Source organism: Danio aesculapii, chromosome 1 (genome assembly GCF_903798145.1).
Source record: "Danio aesculapii chromosome 1, fDanAes4.1, whole genome shotgun sequence".
NCBI classification, from domain to species: Eukaryota; Metazoa; Chordata; class Actinopteri; order Cypriniformes; family Danionidae; genus Danio; species Danio aesculapii.
This window is the reverse complement of record NC_079435.1, coordinates 9,259,204-9,271,703: the sequence shown is the minus strand read 5'-3', so window position 1 is coordinate 9,271,703 and position 12,500 is coordinate 9,259,204. Positions and strand designations below refer to the sequence as shown.

The following is a 12,500-nucleotide window of genomic DNA, read 5'->3' as shown; positions in this document are numbered from 1 at the left end:
CTCTATGAAACACAAAGTTGTTGTTTGTTCAGGTTATTTTCATTATGGAGGGCATTTTTAATCGCAAACGTTACTGGTTTGACAGGAAAATTAGGCTCCACACACGTTGCTACCATATTAAACAGAAGCTCAAATAATTATAGCTAATGGTTCAATTTGAGGATAATAAAAACTAATGTGATCGTAAAAACAGCATAATCATGCTCAAATTAGGTTTACAAGTGCTGTTGATGTATAATTATGGAAATATGTCAAACTAAATATGGATTTGCATTTGCTAGAAGGTTTTTGACGATCGTAAAACAGGAAAAGCAATTAAATTAAAAAAATGCAGCCATTATACAATCAAAATACTTCATTCATTCATTTTTCTTTGGCTTAGTCCCTTTATTCATCAGATGTCGCCACTGCGGAATGAACCGCCAACTTATTAGATTAAACTTAGATTAGATTCAACTTTATTGTCATTACACATGTACATGTACAAGTACAAGGCAACGAAATGCAGTTTAGGTTATCCAGCATATGTTTTACACAGCGGATGCTGGGAAACACCCATACACTCTCACATTCACACTCATACACTATGGCCAATTTACTTTACCCAATTCACCTATAGGGCATGTCTTTGGACTGTGTGGGAAACCCGAGCATCCGGAGGAAACCCACACCAACACGAGGAGAACATACAAACTCCACACGGAAATGCCATCAAAATACTTCCATTCGTGTAATTATTATTATTATTTTATCTTCAGGTGACTTTCTGGATCAGAGTGTCGCCTCTCCGAGCACAGGAGAGGAGGAAGACCCCGATAAAGAGAGGAAGAATAACAAGAAAAGAGGGATTTTTCCAAAAGTGGCAACCAATATCATGAGAGCATGGCTGTTCCAGCACCTCACGGTAAAACATGTCTCTGCTTTCCCAATGATTACACTTTTAAGATCTTAATTCACACTGTGTTGCCTTGTAATTGTCTAAAAACAAAACCGGCACACGATGAACTAAGGCCAAAGGTTATTAAGCTGTATTCAGTATAAATGTAAATGACATAATTACCGCAAAATTGCCCAAGATGTAATGTGATGACACACAATATCAATCATTATAATCTTACCAACAACGAATATGTTGGCTAATGTTTTGGCAAACGTCTCTCAAATTTATGAATAATGTCAAAAAGTAAACTTAAGGCCTTAAAAAGTCTTAAATTTACTGAAATATGCTGTTGTAGGTCTTAAATACTTTTAAACTGGTATTGATTTTCCTTTGTCCACGTAAAGCATACCCAATTGGTACAACTATCAAATCCATCTAAATTTTATTTAATTTATCAACTATTTAGCAATATAGTTTATTTATCTTTCTTACATCCTTATAATGACATTTGTTTAAAGGTTCTCCATGTATTTATGCATACATTTTGTTTAGTATTTAAAACTTGTCTTTTTTTTTAAGAAAAGTTATGCTAATAATAAAAAATATATATGTATAAAACTAGTTTGCTTGTTTTGACACATTATTTAAAATATGTGGCTAAGAAATAACTAAATTGCAATTTTAAAGAGGCAAGTAAAAATTTGCACTGGCCATTACAAAAAATAGCATTTTGCCGTGTGAAAATCTGAAATTTCATTCTTAATGGTCCTAAAAAGGTCTTAAAATGTCTTAAATTTGACATGATGAAGCCTGTAGAAACCCTGTAACATTAACTCTTGTCTGCTGTTAGGGATGTTTTCATCCACTCTGCGGTGATTTTGAGTCTTAATTTGGACATAACTTTTTCTGAGTTTCAGTTACCGCAATGATTTTTGGAGAGAAAATCCTTTGAATTATTTTTAAAAACCCAATAATACAGTCCAGGCAAATTGACGACCCTTTTGTGATATTCAGGATGAAAACATCCACTGAATTAAACTGCTGTAAAAATGCATCAGATAAATATTTTTTTAAATTTTTTTGCATAAATCTGTTAATTAACCTCATTCCTGATCAAAACTTCTAAATTACTTAGAAAATGACAGGATTTTAACTCTTTAATTGCCAAATTCATAAATGATGTTTTTGATTTGGTGAAAAAACACACAAAATTACGTGTTTTCAACATAAAAAGTAATCGTGGACTGGATTTTTTTTTTACCTTTTATCTCAGTTTTGGACATGTGAACGATTAGTAACGTCATTGGCTTTGATGCATTGTTTTTGATTTATTTTTCACTTTTTCTCCCTAATGTGCTGTTGGTAGCTGTTTTTGGCCCATTGACTTCCATTATAACCACATTTTTTATTACAAAACCATGTTCCCTGTTGGGAAGAGGTAAAATTTTTCATTTTTACTGTTGATCATTAATTAACCCTTTAGATAGGCCTGTACAAAAAAAAGCTTAGTTTCTGGATTTGAACAGCAAATTAATGTGTGTATGTTTGTCCGTGAGTGTGAGAGTGCAGTTACCTTGATGTGTCTGAAAAAATCAAAATATACTTTTCAACTTTCAGAGCTACATGGAGTAAATAAAGACTGTGTGTTTATGCATCAACAAATGTGGTTATAATGGAAGTCATAGGGGCAAAACCAGCCACCAACAGTAAATTAGGGAGAAAACTGAAAATCTAACAATTCATCAAAGCCAATGTTGTTACTATTCGTCATAAAAAGGAAAAAAATCCAGTCCACAATTACTTTTTATGTAAAAAATGCGACATTTTGTGTGTTTTTTTCACCAAATCAGTGACATCATTTATCAATTTGGCAATTAAAGAGTTAAAATCCTGAAATTTTCTGAACAGTTTAGTAGTTTTGATCAGGATTGAGTTTGATTAACAGATTTATGCAAAACAATTGTAAAAAAATATTAATCTAATACATTTTTATTTTGTTAAATTCAGTGAATGTTTTCATCCCAAATATAACAAAAGGGTAGTAAATTTGAACAGTGCACAAGGGTTAACAGAACATTTGTTTAATTTTTTCAAAATATTCGCTTCTTTTAAAATTTTAAATGTAACATTTTTTTGGAATGTTGGAATGTTCTTTTGATTTTTTTTGGAATGTTCCAAGAGTATTCTATTCCAATAATGCTTCTGAAATGGAATGTTCCATTACCAAGAAAAACATTTTAAAAATAAAGCTTTCGTGTATATCTTAACATTAGCAGAACGTTCTTACAACATACTCTTCCTATCAGGGAAGCTGTTGTGCACTTATCTAAAGTTGTGCTGCTTTATTTAGAAGCTTAATCTGAAGGTCATCAATACACACACATAGGACTATAAAACAGCTTACAGATGCACAGAATTAGATAAGACGCTCACGCCGACATGTCTGTACCTGCACGGCCATATTATTCAAGCTCAGTGACGCTCCCACAATGCCTAGAGGCTAGTTAGCAAACACACACACATACACACACACATAGAATTCACTAATGACCAGTGTAATGGTATATATGGGGTTGAAACGCAGGCGGGGTTTCCTTACTGTTGTCATGTGTACGGTGTGATTACAGTTTCCATGGTGAAGTGGGCGGGGATAGTTCAGAGCCCCTCCCCCTCCTGCTAGCCTTATTTCATTCACAGCAATGAGTCATTTTTTTCTGCATCCTTATTTTCCTTCTCTCTCTCATTGGGAAACTTGTTGAATCTCCTTCCAAACAAATAAGCGCTCACACCAGCTCATAAACACCAGCTCATATGCGGCCCACATAAAGCCTGTGATTTGGATTGGGTAATTAGTGGGTAGTTTGTTCCCTTCTTGACAGCAGATGTGAAGCAGCAGAGCAGAAAAGTCTGACGCAGAAAACAGCGCTGTAGAAGTTGAGCATTGCTGATGCATTGTTTTTGTCATTTATGATTGAAGGTTAAGAAGCATATACAGCATAAGCAGGATTTAGGATATTTTTTGGTCTGTAAGATGACTTCTGTATATTTGTGTTCAGCAAGGATAAATTAATTAGTTTTTTTTTTACTCCTTTACTTTACTCCTTTACTTTACTCCTTTACTTTCGTGGATAAGGAAATGGTGAAACTCACTGAAGACATCCATTAGCTAAATTTAGTTCTAATTTCCAGAAAACGAATAAATGAACAATAATAACAAAGTGTGGTCAATGCTACTACTAATAATAAAACATACACATGCAAATTATCATGAATAAACTAAAAAAGCCCCCCAATAAAAATGGTTTTTATATTTATGTTGAAAAGAATAATATTTGTAACATTTTAATCCTTTAAGTATTAAATTTTTCATATGCAAAGATATTTACGTATTGCTGTACATTCTGTAGTTGGCGCTTCTGTGTGGAGTTTGCATGTTCTCCCTGTGTTCGTGTGGATTTCCTCCAGGTGCTCCTGTTTCCCCCACTGTCCATAGACATGCGCTATAGGTCAATTGGGTAAGCTAAATTGTCCGTAGTGTATGAGTGTTAATGAGTGTGCATGTGTTTCCCAGTGATGGGTTGCAGCTGGAAGGGCATTCGCTGCGTAAAACATATGCTGGATAAGTTGGCGGTTCATTCCGCTGTGGTGATCCCAGATTAATAAAGGCACTAAGCCAAAAAGAAAATGAATGAATGAATGTACATCCTGTGTAGGGATGCAACGATTACATATTTTGGTTATGCGATTATAGTCTGAGGAATAATCAAGGTTTCACAGTTTTCACGATTATGCATTCATTAATTTCAAAACACCACTAGTTTAGAAAATCACATGAATATTTAAAGTGTTATTTATTGCTGCTCAGTAACCAAATAATACAGCACAAAATCATAATAAAAAACAAACAATAGTCTATTTCTCTTTGGACTTAAAAGTAAGTAAAAAAAGTTGTTGACATTTAAACATAAGTAATAATTTTACACTGAAAATAAATGACAGAACAATGAATAAATAAAAATAAGTAAAAAATAGTATTTATCTAATGTAAATCTAAGCTAGCTAAGTATTTCCATTTAACAGAGAGCAATGAAAGTAGCCTGTAAAGCTGAGCAGTCTGTTCTTGTCATGTGACTCACGATTCGCTCGCGACTTTCTGAAAGTTTAGATGTTTAGAGGAGGTAGGCCAGGAAAGTATGCCGCATGCGCATCGCACCCAATATGCATGCAAGCCATGCACCTCTATTGCAAATAACAAAGTTGTGCACACAAAAGACGTAATGTGTGAACGACCCTTACGTGTGGTGTGTAAGAGGCGTCAGTTGATAACCTCAGCCATACTTAATCTAGTGTGTGAGCTTATTAGTTTTGATGTTTGAGCTCGGAACATTAAACTACGGCATAGTCGGCATAATTTTAAATTGCAGAAATTTTGTTCCGTGACGCGGTGTTGAGAAGCCTTTACGATTACTTAACCAAGACAAATTAAAGCATGGATAATAGTGAAATCGATTAATCGTTGCATCTCTAATCCTGTGTGTATTAAGCAATGTGTAAGCATTTTGGACCACAACTAACGCGCTTCGTGCTGGACTTTACACAAGCTTTCAGCTGGTCTATTGTACAGTCTATTTCAATTCCTCAAAATAGCAACGTGCCAACAATTCCCCTAACACGCCTCCTTTATAAACCAGCACACCCATAAATCCACAAAGTGGCGCAAATGGATTTGCCATTTAAACAACGTGGTGCAAAACGTAAAAATTAGGGGTTGTGCTGGTCTGAAAATAGCAACAAATCATGCCAAACACGTCTTGCGCCTTGTTGTGCCAGGTGTATGATAGGGCCCAAATTGTTTGCGCCTCGACAGTTATTTGGTCTGAATTTTAATTAATTAGATCTGACAATATCATTTACCTATTTATACTTATATACTTATATAAATCAATACACAGCTAATTAATAGCATTTTTTAAATTGTAGGTAATATCGTTATCACAATACTCAAAAATATCGTATATACATAATAGTTTTAATAACTCATTTCTAATAACTGATTTATTTTATCTTTGCCATGATGACAGTAAATAATGCTTTACTAGATATTTTTAAGACACTTCTATACAGCTTAAAGTGACATTTAAAGGCTTAACTAGGTTAATCAGGTTAACTAGGCAAGGGTGCGTTTTCCAAACAATGACGTAACGCGTGGCTAAACTTTCACAATATGATGCATTGTTTGGGAAAAGAACGATGTAGTCATGAGTTTTTCCCAAAACCGTAGTTTCTCTGTCGCAGATCAATCGTTTGAACCACGTTAGTCATAACAAAAAATGCCCATAATGATGCTCTAAACAGGGTGGAGTAACTACTTGAAATATATGAAAATGGCACATATAGGACCTATGTATGTTTCCTTTACAAAAATTATTGAGAACATTACATTTAACATTCTGTTCTAAAACATAAAACCACTTACAAAAGCTAACACGTATTCTAATATCATCTATAAATAAATAAATAAATAAATAAATAAATAAATAATGAGGCTATTTATTAAGAAATGTTCGTTGGAACGATAGATTTGGGAAACGCCAAATCAACAAACTGTGTTTGTAATGACGCAACTTGCAACCTTAGTTGGCTAACAATGGTTTTCAGAAACGCACTCCTGGTTAAGGTAATTAGGCAAGTTATTGTATAACGATGGTTTGTTCTGTAGACAATCGAAAAAAAATTGTTTAAAGGGGCTAATAATTTTGACCTTAAAATAGATTTTTTTTAAATTTTAAACTTCTTTTATTCTAGCTGAAATCATCAAATATTTCTTTCTCCAGAAGAAAAAATATTATCAGACATACTGTGAAAATTTCCATGCTCTGTTAAACATCATTTGGGAAAGGTATAAAAAAAATAAAAAATTCAAAGGGGGTCTAATAATTCTGACTTCAACTGTATATATCCAGTATCATGCAGTCCTATTTAAACACTTTAGAAGTAAATGCACAGATATACATGTTTGAGAACCTGAACACACTTGATTGAGGGAGGTTTTAGGTAAACACTGAAGGAGATTGTAGACACAGGCTTTCCATCAGGCGCCGGTGACGGAGGTAAGCATGCAGATTGATGACGTTACAGCATTCCCTGAGATCATTAAAGAGTCAAAGGTCAGGGGTGTGAAAGAAGGAGCACAGGCTTTATTCCAGTACAGTCGCCTGATGCATTGAGCTCCAGCAAGCACACAAACACACTGCAGACGTTACTGCAGTCTGTGTTCTGATCATCTTTAAACTCCATATTCATGTTTGTCACACTGAAAAAACAATGATTCATTGGGTTTGCTAAATTTGATTAAGGTAAGTGGTTGCAAACAAATTAAATGTGCAACTTAATATGTTTGTTTAAATTTAGCCTATATACATTTTTTTGCAAACATTTACCTTATGATTACGCCTTCACAGACAGACTGAAAGCACTGGGTTTGAGGAGTGGTTCATTATTTTTTCAGACTTATTGTTCTGCAAAAACCCATATGCTGTTATGTTTTTTATGACTCATGAGTCATTTTGACTGCATTATTTTTCTTTTCTCCTTTTTGGAGCTTAGTAGTGTTTTTTTCCATAAAAACAAAGTGCTTAAAGTTTGGTGCTCCAAAAAATAAGCAGACTGTATAGCTAAAAAAAAAACTATTTTTCCACATTTATGTTTTAATGCACTGTAAAAAAATATGACACAAAGTCATGACGACGAATGTTTTTGTTACTTTAACTTATTTTTAATTTTTAAATAACTCTATATTTTTAATAGTAATAATAACAATAATAACAACAATTTTATTATTCTTTTTAAACGTATTATTATTAATAGTAAAAATAATTGGATATTATGTAATGAAAGTATTTAGTAGTTTAGTCAAAAAGTATTATTTTTATTGTATTGAACTGTTTACTGAAAATTTACTGAATGGGTTTCGTGATTTTTATTGATCTGACATGCATTTTGTATTGCTAAAATATACTGCAAAATAATATAGGGATCATTTGAGTTACATTTTGTTGTTTAAGTGTTCCCTTTATTTTTCTGAGCAGTGTATATTTTATTACTAAAATAGAGTAAAGAAAAAATAAAAATGAAAAAAAGGAATAAAAACAAACAAATAATGGAAAAAATTAAATAAACAAAAATAAATAAACAAACAAACAAAACAAAGACCAGAAAAATAAACTGATTTTAACTGATTCCAGGAAAATCTAAAGCAGAAAACCAGATTATTTAAACAATTAAATGAAGAGGGGGAAAAAAGTCAAGGAAAAGCTAAAACAGAAATAAAATGGAATAAAGATTAATGAATTAATAGTACAAACAAACAAATAAATAAATAAATAGACAAAATAAAGACCAGAAAAAAATCTTATTTTAACTCATTCTAGGAAAATCTAACGCAGAATTTTAAAAGTAAATAAATAAATAAAAACTAAGTCTAGAAAAATAAAAAATGAATCCAGGAAAACAGAAACAGAAAACAAACACAAGATTTCTTCAAATTAAACAGAAAAAAAGATAAAAAGTGAGAACCAGCACCACAGTCCCTAGAAGCAAGTATTGATGTTTCATTAGATTGATTGTGATATGTTTCATGGTTTAAATTGATCATATTGCTAAAATAAATATTATCCTTAAAATAGAGTAAAAAAATAAAAGAAAAATGTAAATAATCAAAAATTAAAAAGGAAAATAAAAAAAACTAACAAAAAAGGAAAAAATGAATCAAGGAAAAGCTAAAGCAGAAATAAAATAATGTAAAATGAATGAATGAATGAATGAATGAATGAATGAATGAATTCATTCATTCATTAGAAAAATAACACAAAAACTGATTCCTGGAAATTTTTAAATAAAAAAAGAATTCAAAAAAGCAAAAAAAGAAAAAACAAGATTTCTTCAAATTAAACAGCTGATTAAACAGCAAATTAAAAAGATGTGACAAGCACAAGCAAGCACAAGCAAATAAAAATGTATAAAAATGAATGAATGAATAAATAAATAAATAAATAAATAAATAAATAAATAAATAAATAAATAAATAAATAAAACATCAGAGAAAACAGATTTTAACTGATTCCAGGAAAATCTAAAACAAAAAAATTTACAATTAAATAAATAAATTTTATCATTAAAATAGAGTTAAAAAAAGACAAAAAGGGAAAATGGAAATTAATCAAAAATGAAAAAAGGAACAAATAAATAAACAAAGTAAAAAAAACAATCAAGGTAAAGCTAAAACAGAAATAAAATGAAATAAAAATAAAAATAAACAAAACAAAGATCAGAAAAAAAATACTTCAGCTGATTCCAGGAATGAATGAATGAATGAATGAATGATAAATTAAATTAAAAAAAAAAAAAAACATAAATAAATAAAACAAAGTTCAGAAAAAGAAATTATTTTAGCTGATTGCAGGAAAACCTAAAACAGAAAACAAATCGATTTAAACAATTAAATAAATAAAAAATAAATAAATTCATCATTAAAATTGAGTAAAAAAAATAAAAGACAAAAAAATGAAAAATAAAATAATCAAAAATGAAAAAACGGAATAAAAAACAAAGAAAAAAGATGCGAAAAATTATCAAGGAAAAGCTAAAACAAATGAAATTGAATATATTAAAGAAGTGAATAAATAAATAAATAAATAAATAAACAATTAATTAATTAATTAATTAATTAATTAATTAGAAAAATGACATAAAAACTGATTCCAGGAAAATCTAAAACAGGAAAAAAATAAACAAATTTAAAAATCCGGAAAAAAAAAAAAAAAATTCCAGAAAAGCCAAAAACTGAATAAAACACAAGATTTCTTCAAATTAAACAGCATAAAATGTGACAAAGGGAGCTGAAGCAAATTCCCCAATATTTCTTAAAATCAGCGCCACAAAGTCCCTAGAAGCAAGTATTGAGACTTCATTCATCAAATACGATCAATGAAATCTCAATCTAACTGCACACTTCCCATTTCCACGACACTTTCAACAGTACGAGACAGCAGGAGAACCGAGCTTTCACTTCTTCAGCTTGCAGTGCCTTTAGTTTAGCCTGTATTTACCTCCTCCTCATCACGATGCTACTGTTTTAGCCGCGCTCTGCTTTGAAGCATTTGCCTGTAATGAGGGGGCTGTAATTAGTGCGAGTCTCCAGAAACCAGGAGCGGAGCGGCTGGGGTTCCTCAAGGGTCGAGCTCACCCTTATCAAAACACCATCCATTACTCCTCTGACAGCTCCTCCTGGAGACCCGGACCTACAGGGAATTTCCCTTAAAAGAAAGAGACGCGGAAAAGAGAAATGAAAGAGGAGAGGCCATTCATCACAGTGTTTTAGAGGAGACGGAAGGAGGGAGGGGTGTAGATAAACTCAAGACTCCTGCTTAAAACTGAAGAAAATCACAGTCTGATTTCTGGATCTTATTGAATGGACTTTAAAAACACGCTTGCCAAGTTACAAGATACGGATCATGTCTAATGTACTGATGAGCGCAGATTTATTAGCCCTCCTGCATGTCAAATTTTAATTCCTTTTCAAATGTTCCTCAGGAGAAGATTTTTTCTTTCTGTCTTTGCTGTGATGACTGTACTTATTCATTCATTTTCTTTTGGGCTTAGTTTCTTTATTCATCGGGGGTCACCACAGTGGAATGAACCGCCAACTTAACCAGCATATGTTTTAAACTCAGGGATCACCAAACTTGTTCCTGGAGGGCCGGTGTCCTGCAGATTTTAGCTCCAACCCTAATCAAACACACCTGAACAAGCTAATCAAGGTCTTACTAGGTGTACTTGAATCACCCAGGCAGGTGTGTTGAGGCAAGTTGGAGCTAAACCCTGCAGGGACACCGGCCCTCCTGGACCGAGATTGGTGACCCCTGTTTTAAACAATGGATGCCCTTCCAGCTGCAACCCAGTACTGGGTAACTTCTTTCGTTCATTTTCTTTTCAGCTTAGTCCCTTTATTTATCTTGGGTCGCCACAGAGGAATGAACCGCCAACTTATCCAGCATATGTTTTAAACAATGGATGCCCTTCCAGCTGCAACCCAGTACTGGGTAACTTCTTTCGTTCATTTTCTTTTCAGCTTAGTCCCTTTATTAATCTTGAGTCGCCACAGAGGAATGAACCGCCAACTTATCCAGCATATGTTTTATGCAGCGGATGCCCTTCCAGCTGGAACCCCATAACTGGGAAACATCCATACACACTCATTCACAAATACACTACGGACTATTTTGCCTTCCCAATTCAACTTTAGCAGATGTCTTTGGAATTGTGGGGGAAACCGGAGCATCCAGAGGAAACCCACGCCAACACGTGGAGAGCATGCAAACTCCACACAGAAATGCCAACTGGACCAGCTGGGACTTGAACCAGGGACCTTGCTGTGAGGCGACAGCGCTAACCACTGTGACACCGAGTGTACACAGTAGTAACTTTGCAAGATACTAGTTTTCAGCTTAAAAAAAGTGCAATTTAAATGGTTCATAATTATAGGTAAACTAAATATGTGAAAACAGGAGGAATAACATTATTCAGACCCATAACCAGCAGGGGTTCTGGTGGATTCACCCCCCCACTGAGTCCAAAATTTGGCCCCTATATGAGCTCACTTGTCCCATTTTTAATAGTATGCCTTCATAAATTTAGAAAACAACCAATTGAAGAAGACTTTAAGACAAGTTAAGTTTTTTATTATTCAAATGGACAAATTCTGACTGAGGAAATGAGCTGGCCAGTTGGTTATTTGCCTGTATGCTACAGTTTTAACAGATTCCTAATTGTTATTTTTTAATAATGGATGATAATAAATTTGTATTTTAAAATATTTCTTTATTAATATTTTTAAATTTACAATTCTAATATTTCGAATATTTATAAAACAAGAACAACTTACAGTTTAAATGCAGATTTGTAAATAATAAATAAAAAATAGTAAGGTAATTGTAGAAAATATTTTTGTTGCATCAAAAAGTGTTCAAAGATTGATGCTAAAAATGTCACCAAAATGCTGTATTTTAATATAATTTCAGTTATTTAATAATATTTAATGTAATGTTTTATATTTTCAATTTATATATTATGTATTAACCAAAACGCTTTTATATTTAATATATTAATTAAATTAAATTTTATAAACAAATATAACACATTATGTTTTAATTGATATATTTAACATGAAATGTCTTAATTAAAAAAAATTATATATATATATATATATATATATACACAGATGAAGTTAGGTTTATTAGCCCCCCTGTTTATTTTTTTCCCCAATTTCTGTTTAACAGAGAGAATATTTGTAAACATAATAGTTTTAATAACTCATTTCTAATAACTGGTTTATTTTATCTTTGCCATGATGACAGTAAATAATATTTGACTAGATATTTTTCAAGACACTTCTATAAATAGGTTGAACTAGGTTAATTAGGTTAACTAGGCAGGTTAGAGTAATTAGGCAAGTTATTGTATAATGATGGTTTGTTCTGTAGACTATCGAAAAAAAAATTAGCTTAAAGGGGCTAATAATATTGACCTTAAAATGGTTTTTAGAAAATAAAAAACTGCTTTT

General features: G+C 32.2%; 1 protein-coding gene across 3 annotated transcripts in view; it reads left to right on the top strand.

Moving 5' to 3' along the window:
• Positions 1–12,500, top strand: part of meis1a (Meis homeobox 1 a) — a 55,322-nt gene that overhangs the window by 16,405 nt on the left and 26,417 nt on the right. For all 3 annotated transcript variants that reach the window (XM_056456520.1, XM_056456519.1, XM_056456518.1), the window contains exon 8: positions 759–904. In XM_056456520.1, coding sequence (XP_056312495.1) covers positions 759–904 — 146 coding nt within the window. The remainder of the gene's footprint in view (positions 1–758; positions 905–12,500) is intronic.